The sequence below is a fragment of the Pocillopora verrucosa genome, chromosome 8 (assembly GCF_036669915.1).
Source record: "Pocillopora verrucosa isolate sample1 chromosome 8, ASM3666991v2, whole genome shotgun sequence".
NCBI classification, from domain to species: domain Eukaryota; kingdom Metazoa; phylum Cnidaria; class Anthozoa; order Scleractinia; family Pocilloporidae; genus Pocillopora; species Pocillopora verrucosa.
Window position 1 is genome coordinate 215543 of NC_089319.1, and position 18739 is coordinate 234281.

General features: G+C 34.6%; 2 protein-coding genes across 4 annotated transcripts; one reads left to right on the forward strand and one right to left on the reverse strand.

Moving 5' to 3' along the window:
• The first annotated feature begins 1 nt into the window (after nt 1).
• LOC131785836 (RNA polymerase I-specific transcription initiation factor RRN3-like) lies at nt 2-13182 on the forward strand. Its single transcript, XM_059102787.2, has 22 exons — nt 2-142; nt 676-732; nt 1621-1710; nt 1978-2107; nt 3077-3118; nt 3423-3486; nt 3743-3812; nt 4080-4178; nt 6892-6972; nt 7571-7706; nt 8061-8110; nt 8287-8367; nt 8999-9037; nt 9617-9708; nt 10428-10472; nt 10554-10629; nt 10995-11049; nt 11265-11329; nt 11724-11767; nt 11992-12147; nt 12606-12720; nt 13041-13182. Exons 1-22 carry the CDS (start codon nt 44-46, stop codon nt 13155-13157), a joined length of 1803 nt encoding a protein of 600 aa, XP_058958770.1. The 5' UTR covers nt 2-43; the 3' UTR covers nt 13158-13182.
• LOC131785837 (regulator of microtubule dynamics protein 1-like) lies at nt 12972-17956 on the reverse strand. Of its 3 annotated transcripts, none has more exons than XM_059102788.2 (9): nt 17839-17924; nt 17341-17490; nt 16198-16581; nt 15620-15709; nt 15340-15395; nt 15105-15192; nt 14449-14479; nt 14088-14224; nt 12972-13836 (listed from the first exon to the last, which is right to left on the reverse strand). In XM_059102788.2, exons 2-9 carry the CDS (start codon nt 17470-17472, stop codon nt 13798-13800), a joined length of 957 nt encoding a protein of 318 aa, XP_058958771.1. In that variant the 5' UTR covers nt 17473-17490; nt 17839-17924; the 3' UTR covers nt 12972-13797. The 3 variants fall into 3 exon arrangements, with proteins under 3 accessions (XP_058958771.1, XP_058958775.1, XP_058958774.1); XM_059102792.2 differs by having other exon boundaries at nt 13687-13836; nt 17341-17386; nt 17839-17900; XM_059102791.2 differs by lacking the exon at nt 17341-17490 and having other exon boundaries at nt 13687-13836; nt 17839-17956.
• Between the last annotated feature and the right edge of the window lie 783 nt (nt 17957-18739).

The following is an 18739-nucleotide window of genomic DNA, read 5'->3' on the forward strand; positions in this document are numbered from 1 at the left end:
TAAGGAAATATTTTTATAGGTCACCGGTGTCTGACTTCTGGCGATGTCTGTAGACAGAGACCCGAACGAAAATGATCGGGGTCCGAGCGGCGCTGAAGTCCTCGCGTCGTTAATCACAGACGCTTTGGAGAAAGCTAAACTGGTGAGTTGGTCTCAATCATTCTTCATAAAACTTTCTATTATAGTGGAAAAAATACCAAGCGGTAAATTGTGGAAGGTTTCACAAATACTTATTATTTTCCCGGTATTTAGGCACTCCAGCCGGCAATATTCTTTTGTTTTAAATTCTCGTTTTTTGCAAAAACTATAGGGGACTGGAACTGCCTTCCTCAGGCCATTGTTTCATCAACCTCCTTAGAAACTTTTAAATATAGGTTATCAGCTTTACTTTAATAATATTTGTATATAGTTCATATAGTTTCCTTTGCTCAACTTTTATATCATTCATTTATATACTGATATATCTGTATTCTATTCATTTACTTGTTTATTTATTTATTTGTTTTTTATTTTTTTGGTTGGTGTGATATCTTAATGATTTTATCGACCCAATGCATGTAAATATAAATGTTTACCCATGAGACAAATGCATTTAGTAAATGTTATGTTTTCCCAACAATCAAATACCACTATTTAACCTCATTAATTCAGCAACTTGGTATCTTGTTAACTTAGGGGAAAACTAAAGATTATGATCTGTTGGTTCAGAAACTTGCTGACCCTGGAATCAAGGTAACTTTGGTGAACAATATAATTACATGTTTTTCCCTTCAAATTCGACCCAACCAATCAGTTCCAGTTCACCCTTATTGTTGCATGCTCACCCCACTCCTAAAAACAAAACATAACAACAAATTGGCTTTTCCTCAGAACTTCAGATCACAATAAAGGGGGAAAAAGTTAGTGCTCAGTACCAGTACTTTGTTAGAGCCTGTGTTCACCACTAACTTCCACTTAAATCAGTTTAATCTAGAAATACATGCCTTTTGCTGATTTTTTTGTGTTTCTCTGGCCGGGTTGTTATAAGCTGGCTTAAGATAACTCAAGGCTAGTCTGAAATCTTATTTCTAATCTGAAGGTCTTAAAAGAAAATTTAATACAATTATATTAGTCTACAATTTGATCATTGGATGCCCTTAAAAGGATAGAGAAAATAATCCGAAAAATGCTTTTGAGCAGAGGAATAAAAAAACAGAAATTTAATTTGGGTTAGTGCTAATCAGCAATGAGGTCCTGGTATATATGATAGAATTTAAAAAATTGAATTTCCAGTGCCTGATCAAGCAGTATAGCAATGCATTGGATAAAGTATTGTATGTAGCATTGACTTGGACTTTTGGCTGATCAGAAGAAATCTTATTAAATCATGCTGGTGATTATATGGAAAGCAGCTTAATTAATGTGTTGGTACTGATTTCTACTAACCCTTGCATCATGTTAAGAATTCAGTTGTATAGATAGCCAGATTGTAGACTGCTTTAAGTTAAAATAAATAAGTGATGAAGCTATTTTAATGTTCCAAATTGTGCAGCAGTGAAAGAGATTTAGCTTATCTTAACACCATTAAAAACAAATCTGAATTTCTGGTAAGCCTATTTATTTTGTTGATCTTCTTTGTAGGAAGTCCACTTGCAGAGATATCTTATGGCATTAACAACTTGTGTTTCTCATCTCACAAAGCAGTATGATACACTAGTTGGTGCAGTTCTGGTAAGATAAAAAAGAAAAATTGCATCCTTTTTTAATTTTCAGATATGCTTTTTTTCATCAATATTCTTTGAATAATAATGTTATCACTGACTGTTATTTTGCACCTCCATCTAGACAGTGTATTATACTCAGTCCCAAATTTGAAAGTCTGTTTTGAGAAATAATAATTTTCACTCATTATTGTTTTATTGATTTTATGAACAGTATTCAATTGATAATAAAATTATCACTTATGTTGATATTATCATGGAATTATTACAATTTTAGAATACCAGATGGGCACTATGTGGTGAGAAAACAGTGGAAGAATTTATTGAATTCCTGACAAGCCTTGTGTCTGCCCAGACATATTACTTAAGAGCATGCCTTAATATGATTGTCAAGCTCTTTATTCCATGTAAGATTTCCTCAATAAAGAAATCTTTGTAGTTAGTTTATTAAATGTAATGAATATTAACTTGTTGAATTATATTGTTTATTGTCAGTATGCTAAATTTTAAAATTATTTAATGTCAGTCTGAAGCATGTCTTAAATGTATTTATTGGATAAGAAAATGAATAAAATATAAATAGTTGTGAATAAGTGAAATATAGTTTAGGCAAGTTGACTATGAATAAAATTAAAAAAGAAAGCAAAATCCAAAGTATTGCAAGTAATTCCCGTAGAGTATCGTCTAGTTTTTGGAAACATGTCTTGTCCTGGTTGCATGATTATAGCATCTCTGTTGATAACCTTAGAGAGGAAGATGTCATTTTTGGTAAGGTCGATATTGCAGAGGATTTTCTCCTGTTTAACCATATTTTGCTTCTGGGTAAGTTTTATATTTACTCTCGGAAATACCAGAATGGTATACCTTCTATCCAAGGTTTAATAGCCAGGACAAGGCGTGTTTACAATACTGAACTCCATATTGCTGGGAAAAGAGACAAATTAAACAATCATTTTAGAAAGTGGGAAAAGTTAATAAGCATTTTTATGAATAAGTGATGTCATGACTAATTTTCATCATTAGTTTTAAAAAAGTGATGTCATTGTAATTTACATACTAGGTAACTGTATTGCTGTAATAGCTTTGTGTGTGTTTAGCTTGGTATTCTATTTGTACCACATAAGTGTGTGTATGGGTGTGTATGTGTGTGTGTCTTTTACTCTTTTTTTTCTTTCTTAATTTCCATTTTGTATGTAAACGTAAGAAATGCTTAAAAAAAAAAAGGTAATGTCTAGTGTGAATGAATGAATTTTTAAATATAGTACAATCTTAGAATGCAAAATTATTTTCATGGACAAAAGATGATGGTAAAAAGCAGTTGATCTTGACAAGGTCATGAAAATAAAATTGAATTATGTTATTTATCTTATCCACAGCCATTTTTCGAGATGTGCAAGTAGAAAAAGGTGATTCTGAAGGTATGCATGAGGGTCCAAACTTACTGTACCAACTAAACTACTGCAACTTGAGAGGTGGCAATTTTGCACCCACTGAAAGTGAAACATCTAAAAACATTGTTTTTATTTTGTTCATGCTTAATACTGGTTTTTGCCCAACACTGATTATATATATCGTTTTCAGTAATTAATACATGTCAAAAAAAGAATGTTCACCAAAGGTGAACATTCTTTTTTTCACCAAGAATGTTCAACAAAGGTGAACATTCTTTTTTTCCATGGATTTTTAGTTATGAATTAATTGTTGATAAAACATTTCTTTCAGTTTCTGAGAAAATATTTTGTAATGCCCATGAAGCCCTTCATGCTATCCATCAAGTGGTTCCAGCGTAAGTTAAAGCTAATAAAATTTTTTAACTTTTCAGTTTGGTCTCAGACTATACTTGTCACATTAGAACCCTTCAGTTTTGAAAGCCTAAAGATTGATCAAACTACAACTTTGGAAAAATGTTTGATAAAAATGTGACAAGGAATCAAGATAGGATAGTTCCTGCCGCCAGTTCCTATCAGCCTGGTCCATGTAATAAGATATAACTATGCTTACATGTTTGAAGCTGGAATATCTTAATAATTTTGTTTCAACAGAGTTCCACAGTTTTTGATATCTGTACTGTCAGAAAATTTTCCATTTGTGAGAAAACCTACGATATTTCAGGTAATTAATTTTGTGATTTAGGTCCTACTGCTAATTGCTTGTAGTTCAGCAGCCTTTACTTATACATTTTTCAGAATTTTAAATTTGTATCATATCTCTATATTATCAAACCATTTTAAATATTGATCAATTGAACTTGGCTTTTCACGGGAAAGGGAACTTCAGCTTTGTGTTTTATATAGTTTAAAAGGTGTTTGCAAAGTACAGTTACAATCATTATTAATAGTATATACTTACTATTGGTGTTTGTCACGTCATCATTTACAGGAAAGTTATGTGAAGAACCTTCTTCAGGCTACAAAATACCTCCCTAGCCTCAGAGCAAACATTCTGGAACTGATCATTGACAATCTTACTAAGATTGATGTAAGTATAAGAATATCATATTGATATTAATTACAATTTTTATAGTTACCATATATATATCTCTGAAAATTGGACAAATCAATAAGACAACTCTTCTGTGACTCTGAATTTCACGCTTACACGATCATCAGACAGATTTTAATGAAGAGCATACCTCACTTAGTTTAAATATATATACAGTAATTAGCTAATTAGTAAGTCTATTGTAATCTGGTGTTGATATTCACTAGGGAGTATTTGTTCTCGTGGCAGCATTTGGAAATTAATTCAGTTCTTTTGTTAAGGTTGCTTGCTTTGTCAGCTTTGATAATGTAGAGTTTTTCAGTTGGGCAGAGGTTACATCATTTGGAAATATTGTTGTTGGCACTTGCTGAAGAGATGATAGACCAGCTTATTTTGTAGTTTTCATTGTTGTCCTTGAGTTTCCAGATGTGTTTTGCTAGTTCGGTGTGGTTGGCATATTTTATGTGACAGAATGATAGTTTATGTTGCATATATTGTTTTACTGTTCCTTCAGTTAGTCCGATGTAGTTCTTTCCTGTGTCATCTTTGTCTGTGGTCACCTTGGCTTTGTAGATTACACTGGTGGAGAGGCAGTTATTGTCTAGTGGGCATTGGTCTTTTTTTCTACAGTTGCATCTGTTTTGCGGTGTGGTGTTGTTGTTGGTAAGGATTTTCTTGTTGTGGTTGTTGATGATGCTGCCCATGTTCGGCATGCAGCTGTAGCAGACTTTCACATTGTTCTTGTTAAAGATGGGGTGATTAGGTTGAGGAAGGTTTTAGCTACGTTGGTTTGGACATTTTTGTTGTATGGGGGGGTTAAACCAGATGATGCTTTGTTTTCTATTTCTTTTCGTGGGTATGGTTGTGTTTTTCTTGTAGTAGTGAAGGTTTATGCTGAATCTGCTTGATCTTAGGGCTTAGTCGTAGAGAGGCTTGGCTCTGTTGAATGTTTCTTTGTTAGGAGATAAGGCTGATATTCTGCAATTGATGGCTGTGGGTATTTATTTGATGACAGTGGGTGGGTGGTTAGATTTTGCATTGATGTAGAGTGGCTCATTGTTTGGTTTTCTGTATGGTTGGAAGGGACCACTCCTATATTGAAAAATCAATACACAGACTTTCTATATATATATAAGTGAAAGAGTCAAAGAGGACACATTGATTCTCTGTTACTCTGAGTTTCTCTGACTCTTTCACTTATATATACCCAGCTCTGCTACCACAGCATTGAGCCCTTTATGCCAAGGTAGACTCTACCCCCACATTTATATATATATATATATATAGAAAGTCTGTGTATTGATTTTTCTATCGTACAGTGCTTGATATGTAGAAGTAGAGCACAATATATATTGAGATAGGGGAAAAAATAGAGACTATACTCCTATCCCTACAAGCCCGTTTCGTGATTACTCTCTCATTGGGGGATAATAAAATCCCCTGATGAGTGAGACCTTGAAACAGGCTCATAGGGATGACGGTACAGTCTCTTTGTTTTTTTTTCCTATCTTGATATATATATATATATATATATATATATATATATATATATATATATATATATATATATATATATATATATATATATATATAGGAAGTCTGCAAGTCGATTTTCGCGTGGAACAGTGCTCAATATGTTGAAGCAGAGCAGAATAAATATTATGAGAGGAAAAAAGGGACGTAACTACATTTCCCGACAAGCCTGTTTCGTGAATCGCTTCACTCTTCAGGGGTTTAATGAAAGAATATTCATGTGACTATCGTTTATATACTAGGAAAATTTGCATAATACGCGGTAAACTTAAAAACTTTAAAGTTCAGCTGTTGCGTAGCAACGCTTTGTTTCTGTGTCGGCATGAAGATACGAGTTCATTACGCTTATTTAGTGATGAGAGGTTGGGTCGGTAAATTATCAGGAATTTTTCTTTTAGACAGAGGTTGCATCTTTTACTGGAGCTGTTGTAAGGAGAGTTAGATGATAAGACGCGCCATGAGATAGAATAGTCAATGTTGTCGTTCTTGAGTGTCCAGATGTGTTTGCTAAGTTCGGTAGAGTTTTTGTGCTTGGCGTGGCGGAATGATGCGGTGAGATTTCTGTGTCTTGTTTTGAAATTGGTTTCTGTGAGTCCGATGTATGTTTCAGAGGTGTTGTTGTCGTTCCGTGTGACGGTGGCTTGATAAACGACTGAGGATTGAAGGCAATTTGAAAATATGTACCATGAAATATATACATCTTTCTTTTTCCATTTAAAAAATGTTGATAGAATAAATTATATATAATAATAATAATATTTACATATATATACATATAATATTATACTATATTATACATATAACATTTACATATATATGAATTATATATAATTATAATATTATACTGTATTATTAAAATTATTTTGAAAGGAAAGTGCAATTATCATAGCTGTTTTGTTTCACCTTTGTACATTAAAATAAAAGGCATTGTTCTTTCAATGTAAAATATACAATTGCCTTGTCCATCACCTTATTGATAAGGGAAGAAAAAAGTACATATATATTTCATTAATATTTTCAAACTGCTTGAGAAAAGAGTGAAATAACCATCAAAATCATATAATGTACTACTAACATTAATTATTAGTAAAATACTTTCCCTCGTATTAGTTAGAACTTTGTGACTTTTTAACATCTCTTATCTCAAATTCTATGATCCTTTTGTTTTAAATTGCAGGTAGCAGTTCCTAAGCATGAACTTGAACATCATGAAACTACTCCTGAAGAAGAAGATCCTACGCAGTTTGAAGTGGAAATGGTAGAATTTGTATATATTTATACAGAAGGTTATCTCATGTTAACTTAAGACAGCAAACACAAACGGTTAAGAATATATGAAAGTCATATATTTGAACTGCGGATAAAGACGTGAATGAAAGTGATCCTTGCAGTAATGTGCACTACTTAGGCAGTAGTGAAAGTAAGGCCTGAAAAAAAAAAAAAAAAAATTCAGGCCTGTACGGGATTTGAACCCATGACCTCTGCGATACCGGTGCAGAGGGCCCTGCACCGGTATTGCAGAGGTCATGGGTTCGCAGAGGTCATGGGTTCGCAGAGGTCATGGGTTCAAATCCCGTACAGGCCTGAATTTTTTTCAGGCCTTACTTTCACTACTGCCCAAGTAGTGCACATTGCTGCGAGGATCACTTTCATTCACGACTAAGTTATGTGGTGCTGCAGTTTGCTACATGACAGATGGGCTTAGGCAGCCAAATTTGTGACTTTTAACTACTTGCCTTGTTGACCAAACAGTCACAGCATGGAGCACTTATTTAAACTTTTTTATCTAAATTCCATAGGCCAGTGTATCTAATTACTGAAAATTTACTGGACTTTATTATTGTTTAAAATGTCAGGATGCCACCAACATTGCAGTGGAAGATAGTGGTGAAGGACAAGAAGTAAACTGTATGGGAAATGAAATGGCAGACAGGCTGGACATTTTGATGGAAATCTTGTTCAAGTACATTCATGAAGTTACCCACATGGATGGTAACTTTAATTGATTATTAAGCTGCTGAAATATTAACATGGAAACTTGCCTGAGTCTGTTGTATATTTGATTTAAGAGATGTTTTCTTACCTCTGAATTTGAAGCCTTTTAAAATACATAGTACAGTGTCTGAAAATAAATTTGGACTCATTTCTTGTTTAGCACTTAGAGATGTGCAATAAGCACTAATATAAATCAGATAATTATATTATTATTAGACAGAAATAATGAGAAGTGTCAACATATCTCTGTATGAAGCAGTTTTGTCAACTTGTTGCTACTCCTGTTGATGTTTTTGATCACTTGGCAGAGGCTGTTGGTGTTTTAATTGTCTTTTTTTTTCATATTATTAGGAGAGTATATAGTTGATGGTGGTATTGAATTGTTCAATGAGTTACTGGTGGTAAGTCATAACTTGTGTTATCAAGTTTTTTTTTAAGCTTAATTATTTTACAGTCAGTAACCATATTTGAAAATTTTCTTTTCATCAACAGAAAGCACTTATGACACACCACCATACAGACTGTTAACTCAGTTCTACAAAGATCATAAATAAACAAGTTTATTTTGATTTGACAGATTTTTGACAAAGTCATCCTCCCTACACATGCATCATGCCATATTCAGTTCATAATGTTTCTACTCTGCAGCTTTGATCAGGTTGGTATGAAAAAACTTGACTGTATACTTAGTCAGAATGAAACAAAACCTTCAACACTTGGAATTTTTGTTATTTCACTCCCCTTCCATTTAGGACTCACTGATTAATAACAAATTAATTTTAATAGCAAGTACACATGTCATCAAGATGTCGTTAATCTTTAAGATGTGTGCAGTTTCCAGAAAATCAGTTTTCATTGAGGGAAGCAGTTCTATTGTGATTAAAACATTATAGACACATACAGTTATTGAGACAAATGGATATCTCTTCCTTGACACTTGATTGTAGACAAGTGATAAGATGCCTAATGTTTTCTGAAGAGGATACTCCCTCCTTACCAGGGAACTAGTCCTGTCAGTGCCCACCTTTGCTTCAACAAGAAGCACTGTATCATGTGCTTATTCTCTGAATGGCACAGTGCCAGATGGTAACATATTTGGCCCATGGTTATAGACACACAAACCAAGTGCACCAAGGTTTATTAATGTCATGACTGATAGCTGACCCTAACTCAGTCAATATGATACATGTCAGTAAAACCGTACATGAAAATTCATGCAGGTTGTGTGATACTTTTCCTTATCTGAATTTCATTCAAGATTTTCCTTTCTTTCTTTTCCTCTTTTGCAGTATTTTTCCAATTCCCTTCTTGATGTTTGCTGGAAGAAGGTAATACTTTCACTTCCAATGAGCCCTGTGTTGGTTACATTAGGAATTAATGCAAAGTTTTTAAATTTAAGTTTGTAAATTTTAGTGGATGTTTTACAAAATCCTGACTAAATGGCTATGTGCAATATGGCTGCAATTGTTGTGCAATGGTTACATTTCTAATTCTTTTAATTTATTGGCAATTCTGTAGTAACTGAATTGCATGAAAACTGCTTAAAATAAAGACAAGCTAAGGAGGTCACAATGGCAACAAATTTCCATTTTTGAGGAGCTTTTCATTTCAATGAATGTTTCAAAGGGGTGTCTGAATTCTAGAATAGAGTCAAAATTTACAAACAAAAATTGACTGGGGGTTCCAAAGTGATGCCAAAGTGACAAATCTACTGTGGCACTGGTTGGCATCACAAGAATCCACTGTTGGTAAGTTGATACAGAGATATACAGATGGTTATTTAAGTAATGCTTCATTCATCATCTGAGATCATGTTTCAAATTTTTTGTAATCAGTGAGTAGTTATTGGACATGTGTTCTGTTGTTGTTATCATCTTTGTAGTCATTCAAGTGTGTCTGTGTTCCAGATTGAGGAACCTAATACCCCAGCTATCATCAGACAGGCTAGTGCAGCTTACATTGCAAGTTTTACAGCCAGGGCTAAATACATTCCCATTAGGTAAGACTTGTAGTTGCCATGAAAGTGACAAAAGTGGACTAGTTGATAGAGAAATTCAAAGATAGCTCCTTGAGCTCAAGTGAGACATATCAACTGTATGGAAACTGAGTGGTTGATCATTGTATTGATGTAAAATGTCTACGCTATATGCTTGAAGTGATAATGTATAGTTAGAAAGATCAATTTTCTTTAGTGCCAATGAAAAGAAAGAAAAAGAACGGTCATTTATTATATTTACGAATAATAAGAATCTGGAACACACTGTCAGATGAGCTTAACCTAGGTATGAACAATGTAGATGACTTCAAACATGCTTTGATGTGTTATTATTCAACTGCACTCTAAGAGATCTATGACATTGACAATCCCAGGACTCATAAAACTATCTGTACAAAATGTAATTCATGTCACAGCCTGAAAACAACACCAACTCCATGCTGTTCTTACTTATTAATTATTGATGTAATCATTTTACTATTTTAGTTTTACTATTTTAATACTCCTGAGACCACAGTAACTGGCTATTGCTGTTGTGGTTACAAGCCTGTTATTAACCCATGTTCTATATTGTATGTATTGTTGGCAAAGCTAATAAATAAATAAATGAATAGACAAGCATTTTACAACTTACAATTTACTAACCTAAAGCAATTTCAAAATGTAATATTTAGGGAGATTCTGGCAATAATTCAATGGTATGTCACCTTTTAATTTTACAGTACAGTGCAAACTTGTCTGGACCTTATTGTGCACTGGATTCACTGGTAAGTGTATCTAAAACACATAGCATGTGTTTGATAGTAAGGGACATAATCAGTCTTGAGATATGCTTGATATCTTTACAGCTATATTGACACTCATGATGCAAGCTGTGTAACACCTGATGCTGGTAAATATGGCCCGTTTTACTCAGTTTGTCAGGTAAGCTGATGATTACTTGCAGTTTTCTTACTTTTGGTACTTTTTTTCTTTTACCTTTTTTACAAAAACATAAAGCAACATAGCTAATCAAGCGATGTCTGGTCAAGAGTTACTTGCACACAATTTAGCTTTGTACTATTGGAATTGTGCAAACAGGAGGGACGCAAAGGTAAAAAACATGAAGTGTGGAGAGGGAAGGAACCAAACTGAAAACAAGAGAGTTTTTCTGGCCTAACCTATCTTCCCTTTTTTGCCATTGTATTGACAGAAGAAATACTGATCTAAGTTGTATGAAAAATTTTTTTATGAATGGACTTTTAGTTGAAATCATAATTGCCATTAAATCATGGAACATTCATTTCCAGGCACTTTTCTACATGTTTGTATTTCGCCACAAACAGTTGCTTGAACTTGAAGGAGGTATGATAAAGGTTTACAAACAGATTTTAATGCCCCTTTGTTCATCTCTGTTTCAGTGTATTTCTTTTAAATAGTGTCAAACTAACTAGCTCTCTCTCAAATCATTTGAATGATTTTGATCAGCTTTTGGGTTGAAATTTTGTTAATTAACAACTTAAATGATTTTGGAACTGGTTTATTTTAGAACATTAAACAAAAGTTCTGTCTCCTCACAGGACTGAAGTACATAAGAAGACTTAACCTGGACAGAATTGTAACCTGCCGCATGAATCCACTCAGGGTTGGCATGCTTTTTTTTTTCTTTTTACCTGTAATCCATGTTGCCTAACAGTGTGCAGGGTTGTAGGGCAGGGGTGGGCATTAACCCAGTCTCACTCCCAGATCTCACAATCAATTCTCCTTTCTGTCTGCCATGCAGTTCTCATGTTACTTCAGAGAATTTGATATTGGATCACAATTGCCAAATTGACATTTAATCTCGTCACTTGTATTCTTGACTACATATTGATATTGTAAGGAGCAATTCTGTTTTGGTCACTCCTTGGAGTTAAAGGGTTAAAACCACTTCTGTGTACAGCATACATGCAAATAACTTTAAGTTCAAAGTGATTGTCATAAGATTCGAAAAGTACATCAACTAATCATTTTTGCTTTCTGCTCTGACCTTTATGCAGGTTTGCTTACCAAGCATTGTTAAATTGTTTGCATATATCACAAGGTAAAATTGTATTTATCACTATGTGCATTCCCCTCTAGACCCTCAAATTGTTTCTATTGTACATATTGTCTTGCAGACCCTCAAATGGTTTCTATTGTAAGCAAGTAACAGAGTTTCTGGTTCATTCAAGCAATGTTTAGTTCACCTTTTATTCAAGGGTTACTAGCTTGTAAAATCAAATTGCCTTTTGTGGAACATACTAAATGGCTGGTTTAAATCAACAGACATTACGAGCTGGTTTTTTGCTATACAATTATTGAACAAAACAACAGAATGATGTTGCCAGTGGCAACAACAGCATCCAGCCATGCAGTGAGGAGTTTGTCTTTCCAGAACCAGTTAGATTCTTATTTTCCTTTTGATCCTTACCTTTTGAAAAGGTGAGTACAAAATCATGCTTTTTACTTGTGGCATAAAAGTTTTTAATACACATACAAACATGGGTAAAAGTGAAAAGATAGCTCCCACGCACAGAAGTTGGTAACCTGTTGGTAGACGTGATACCAATGCATTATAAACAGCCAGCCAGACAGTGTTAAGTAGACCAACATTGATCTAAACCCCTCATATTTGAAAACAGTAAATAGAAATACATCTGTGGAGTACAGTACTGTGTGTACTTGCTTCCGTATCTTCTTCACATTTACCTAAAAATGCCCTCTTTCTCCCAACCTAACTCTTGCACAATATGTTGTAAGATCCTGGTGACCATTCATGGTTTCTTAATGAAAAGCTGAACAGTTCACAACAAAAGATATAGTAACAAAACTTAGTCTCATTAGTAACAATTAGTTATTGACCTAGTATTAACTTTGAGAGGTAATGTTACTGAAAACAGATCGTCAAAGTTTATCAAGCCACTCTATCATGAATGGAAGGAATTGGAACACGATGCAGATGATGACGATGATGATGAAGAAGAAGATGATCAAAGGAAACATTCAGAAACATATGTAAGATGTTGTCAGATCAGTTTTAACTAGAAAAGAATATCAATATTAGTTTTAATGGGTTTGTATTTCTGGAATTCTCATTGGTAAAACTGAGCAGGCCTCACACATGCTGAGTGTGGCAGATTTTGAATAAGATATTCTTAAAACTATCCATTGCAAAAGAAATGCAAACCCAAACCCTAACCCTTGTAAAAAACTTCATCGAAAACAACAAAAATATAAGGTGCAGAGAACAATCAAGGGTATGCACATTAAATTTTAATGGTATGGTTTATTTGTAACGCTTTTTAAATGTTCCAGCATTATTTTTATTTTTCCAGGATGAAGGAGAAGATTACTTGGATAGCTGCAGCAGCCCAGATGGCATTGTACCAGGTTTTACACCTGACACGCACATGTGTGTGTCACCTGGGTTCACAGTTTCTCCCAGAAGATAGCAGTCACAGTATTGTAACAACATATGCTGTTATAAACCTTGTACTAGGTTTTACTCCTAACACACTCACGTCTGTCACCTGGGTTCTCAGCATCTTCCAGAAGATAGCACCCACAGCATTTCAACAACAAATGCTGCTTAAATCTCACCCTTGCAATCATGCGATGTTGCTGTCAAGTACTGGCAGGAGGGACCACCATGTAACACTTCAGTTTGTTGATACGAATGCATGAGGCAGAACTGTAAGTCTTACCTTCCAGTTACTAAACCCATGCTGAAACTAGTCAGGTTTCCTTACCATAATCTGAGTACTGTTCATAGTTGAGGACTATACATGACCCTTAGCCAGCTGTTAAATATGTATGTCCAGTGTAAGATTTCAATTCTAATTAACTAATGAAATGTACTGATTTCCATAGAGAGGAAACTTTCCCACAGACTTTGCTCCACAGTTATTTGTAATCCTGGTTTAGAACCATGGAATCTAGAATTTTAGATGTTAATTTCTAATAAATAAATGCATCTACAAATTGGTTTTCTTGTCAGTATATTGTGTTTAATGCAATTTGAAATAGGCCAACCCTTACAACATATTTAATGATGAACCTAATTGTAAATCCACTCTCTGAAATCAATGTAGTTTATAAACGTTTAAGTAGCTCCTCAGCCTCCTCTTTTGCCTGTGAAAAAAAGAAAAAAAATTGTATTTGATGCCTTCAAACCTTGATATTGGCTTTCTGGAAATTTTCAAAACCAATGAGTTTAGCAATGTGGAGAAATAGCAGCTAAAATGAAGTTCATTTTTTTAAGTCTACCTGGCATGGACGGTAAACAAAGGTAACACTCTAAGTACCTCACAATGAGAAAAGTCTGTGCTTTTTTTCACTCGAAATATCTGTTACTCATTATTATCAACAGCCAGGGTACATACTTTTTTATCGTCTTTTGTTTTAAGTGGATTCTCATTTACTGCTTTACTAAGCCACACTTTAGCCTCTTCCCTCTTCTTTTGCTTGAATAATGTTGTTCCCAGCATAAGATGGTTCTTGCTGAAGAAGTTTGGCTCTACTGAAATACAATTTTCCAAATTTAAAAACTGACTTTTGATATCGACAAGACAGTACAGTAACATACCACACCAAGAATACACTATGATGGTAAGATTAATGACAGTCAACATTATCTACACCCTGCGTGAAATTCATAAAAATAGTTAGGCTGAAAAAGATGCAGACTTAATTAAAAAAATTCAAAAGTTGTCATAATTTTTTTCTCCTCAAAATAAATCTTACACTTTTCAGCTTCTTGAAAGTGTGACAAAGCCTGTGATAGGAAGAAAATGTGTTACATGAGTAAGTAATTCAGTTTGTTCCATAGCTGTCTGGTAAAATGTACTACCTACAGTGACTGTAGTTTATGTAAACAAACCCTGAGCAGTAATTTCAATGTTGAATTATTATGACCAATTATTGCTAAGCTATACTTAAATTTAAAATTTGTTTATTCAATTTTAAATTAGGCAAAGAAATTTATTACAAGACCTGCCTAACCCAACAGGGACTGAGAGAGTCACTGTTAAGTTATAGTTGTAACTGAGTTGAACCTTTTAAACCCTACTGGTGACCAGAGTCTATTTCTTCTAACAGTATGTTAAGGTCACCATTTCATTTTCATCATCATTTATTTTCCTTTTCAACAATACAAATTTTTTTTGGTATAGCACTATAATTTACAGAAGGCAAGGAGACCCAGGAAGCTGCTGGGCTCATAAGGTTATGAGGATCAAGGAAATGTTCACCAACTTCAGAAGCTCTTAATTGTTAGATGCATTATCCTTACTGATACCAAAGGAAATGAACAGATAAGAGTATGAAGAATATGGATACTGAGGGTTTAAAAGTTTGAATTATTTTATGTATCAGTCAGCATGAACATCTTACTCATTTACCTCCTCATATGAAGAAGATGGTGGTGTAGCAAAGAGAGCAGCAGCCATATTTTTGGTAAACCAATTCATGTCAGCAAATGTAAAACACCTGAAAAAGGATAAGAAGTTTAATATTATTGATTATTCACTACTACAATCAATTTAGAGACTGACTTTTTGCAATAATTTAATTTACTTTAATAATAAAATAATCAGTTAGATGTGTATAGATACTTGCTCTGCAGGGTTAACTTACCAGAGGCCCAGTAAATATCTTGAAGTAGGATCAGTTGGGTTTAATTCAATCGCTCTCTGTATCAGAAAACAACAGCACACTGTCTGGTTATGTATTACTTAATAATAAAATTCAAATCTACTGACTCTAAAATGCTGGTAATATTAAAGAGATGGTGAAATAAACTATACTATTTGGAAGGATAGTTTGACTTAAAACTATTCTGTAAGTGTAAACACCTTGTAACTCATACAACGTGATTCTTGTGTACAGGTTTCCCAATAGTGATCATGTGTCTTACCTCAAAATGATCCTTCATGATTTTAGAATTTTCTAGTTTAGCCTTATTTCCTTCATAGTCACCAACAATGGAAAGGCCGATGGCATACCACTGCAGGAAATTCAAGGAGAGCAATGTACTTAATTTATATCTCAAATGCATCCCCTGGCCTTCCCCCCCACCAACTCCCCCAACAAACAAAAACCATATATGAAAGTTGGCTGCAATCTTGGCTTTTGTAATTTTTTCAGAGCAACATCTTGATCTTGTACCATGTTTTTTAAATCAAAGTAGTATGACTGTGTGTTCAATATATCAGGATTCCCAAAATCTTTCTGACAATAATAACAGTTTTAATTTAACAAATGAAAATAAATTATCCACTAACTTAAATCAGGAGTTAAAAGCATATGATTTCACAACATCAAAGATGCCAAATAATACCCATAAAATTGTTTTAGATTTACCTCTGAGTCCATGACTACATTTTCAAAAAAAGAGCTCCAAAACTCCCAAAATAGACATCAATTTATGGTTACTTAAGTTGTTTCCTTACATAATGATTCCAAAATAGACATGGAATCTGCAGTATTACTGACCTTGTGGCTTGCATAATTCTTGTCATCAAGGTCCAAAGCGAGTTTGGCATGTTCTAGAGCTTCATATGTCAATCTTTTCTTAGCATCTGCATCGTCACACTCTTCAGCCAATACTCGACATGCTCTTGCTAATCTCCACTCAATCTCAGCATTTTGCAAATCTTTGTGCTTTAGTAGTAGGTCATACACTTCTTGTGTTCTGGTCTCATCAAATAACTCATCTGCTGTTTTGATATCAAGTTCTAGCTCACTCATTTCCTTTGATTGTGGTGTCCCTGTGTCCTGAGGTTTTGATGCTCCCCACCAAGTAAGGGAAAGTAAAGGAGGAAAAAGTTGGCCACCAAATTTAGATTTCTTTACTAGCTGGTTGCTAGCGAGGTAAATCTAGAACAGGTAGTGACATAATGTAAATAAATGTATTTATAAGCAGCTATCCTGCAGGTGACCCTGAAAGCTTTCTGGGGGTGCTTTGTAAGAGTGGGCATTTTCTATTTTTAAACTTTATTTGTTTAAAAATTAAGAATTAGCTTATGCAAGCAAAATCCAGTTGTAAACTTCAAGCAATTGACAGCCTAAAGGGGATGAAGCTCATTCTGTAACAACGAGATAATATCCTGCAGGATAGCTGGATTAAAAAAATATTTATAGAATCACTATTGCAGCCATCAGCTATTTCCTAAGGAAAGTTTGGAATATTGCAGCACTAGTAAACATTACCCTAAAACTCCAATTACCTACACTGAAAATGATAAGAGCAAACTGTACTTTCCTTTAAAAGAAAATACACTCAATTAAAAAGGAAAAAAGAACATTGCAATTACGTTCTTGTAATAAGGAAACTTGAGAAAACTGTTAATGAAGGTGAAGAAGGAGCTCATATGAATCCGTGGGTAACCATCCTGGGAGAATGAATTTACCCATGGCAAGTAGGGTCAAGTGATTTTCAGTGATCTCTTCAGACTTATGGTGGATCTCATTTCAGTTCCAAGTCTTGTTTTAAAAGCGTAGTCTATCCTAGATAGCGTGTAAGTTGACGCACATGGAACATGGCCTAACATATAGTGACTTGCAAAATTTATATTGAATGCTGAATTAATTCCATTTCGACTTTCATCGTTTGTAAATACGATTACAGAAAAATACCTTCCTTTGAATGTAATTTCCGATATGTTCAGGCCTTCTTAGTTGCCTACAGACGTTTAAAACAAACCCTTTCTCAGCAAAGAGCGCCCGAACTCTCCATGGAATACGACGTTCACGTAAAAAAGCCGCCATTATAGAAACTTAGGAAACCTGGGGTAGAGTGAAAGTTACAAAGGTCAGTGGGATTCCAGGGGTCTCGAAGGAAAGTTCCGATGAAGTCATCTCGGTATTTTCTTTTGAAAAACAGTTTTGTAGCTGGCTTAAAGATATTCACACGATTGGAAAAAAATACTTTGAATGCTTTCTATGGAAAGTCATACAATAGATCTCAAAATGTAGAAAAAGGGAATTTCTAGCCAACGATGAGTGAGCGTGGACCACACTAATATGAGATCGTTACGGAGCGCGGAAGTTGGGGATTTTGTTATTGTAGAAGCAGCGGAAAAGGCGACTCAACGCTGGCGGGTTAAACGTCTCAATTGTCTCTTCTCGGCTTACCTTGGCCAAGTTTACGGCTCAGGTTCTTGGCTCAGCTCTGACGAATCGCGGGTTTTGGCTACACGTCACTTGTAATGGGAGTCACAAGATCCAATACCGGCTGTCACTCAATAAAGAGACAATCTTGAATAATTAAAAATATTACGTAGAAATTTGCATCAAATGATAATAAGCTGATTCGGTACAAGCAATTGGTGTCTGCTCTTGCCGTAAGTGAACAAAAAAGCAAGGAAATTTCAAACAGCGTACAAAATCTAGAATTGTAGTACATTTGTACCCACCCTCCTACCATTTCAACGTTATCGAACTGAGTGCATGGGTGTCTTCCGGCCGAAAATTAGCGAACATGTTGAGAACAAACCAGGCCTGAGAACGAAAAAAAGGGGAAAGCCATTCCCCTCTATTTCCTAGATCCTTCAGGTTTTATCAGTGCCCCTGTTTTAATCGACTTATTGATCGTAAACTTAGCTATAGACTTGAATAGCGATCGAGTCATGAAATCTCTTCTTTACATATAAAAAAACCGTTTCATTAGTTATTCAGCATGCCTCAGCATGCTACATGTAGTTTCATATCAGAAGATTTTATTCACACATAACACCTGTAAAGTTAAACCCTCAAAATACTGCAATTTGCATGAAATTTAGTTAGCTTTACCTTTTCGAAATGGCTGTATATCTTTGGTTTTCGACAAATTGCGAACTTTCGTAAATCCATTAGCACATTAGATCCTTAGATAAACGATCCCTCAAACCGTACAGCTTTAACAATTATCGTTGTCAAATAAAGGATTTGATCGATCAATGCCTCGCACGCGAAGGGGAAGGAAAAACCTTGCACTGCCTAGGAGTTGTTTCTCTCAGAGTACGAGAAGGTTTGGAAACAAACAGCGTCCAAACCG

What these genes read in the sequence shown, in the direction of transcription:
- LOC131785836 (XM_059102787.2), top strand. Translation starts at nt 44, where the DNA reads ATGTCTGTAGACAGAGACCCGAACGAAAATGATCGGGGTCCGAGCGGC. An exon ending in CGCAGTTTGAAGTGGAAATG is followed by an intron (nt 6,973 to 7,570) that starts GTAGAATTTGTA and finishes TTAAAATGTCAG; the next exon opens with GATGCCACCAACATTGCAGT. An exon ending in CGTTTTACTCAGTTTGTCAG is followed by an intron (nt 10,630 to 10,994) that starts GTAAGCTGATGA and finishes ATTCATTTCCAG; the next exon opens with GCACTTTTCTACATGTTTGT.
- LOC131785837 (XM_059102788.2), bottom strand. Translation starts at nt 17,472, where the DNA reads ATGGCGGCTTTTTTACGTGAACGTCGTATTCCATGGAGAGTTCGGGCG. An exon ending in AGAATTATGCAAGCCACAAG is followed by an intron (nt 15,710 to 16,197) that starts GTCAGTAATACT and finishes AATTTCCTGCAG; the next exon opens with TGGTATGCCATCGGCCTTTC. An exon ending in TCATGAAGGATCATTTTGAG is followed by an intron (nt 15,396 to 15,619) that starts GTAAGACACATG and finishes TTTCTGATACAG; the next exon opens with AGAGCGATTGAATTAAACCC.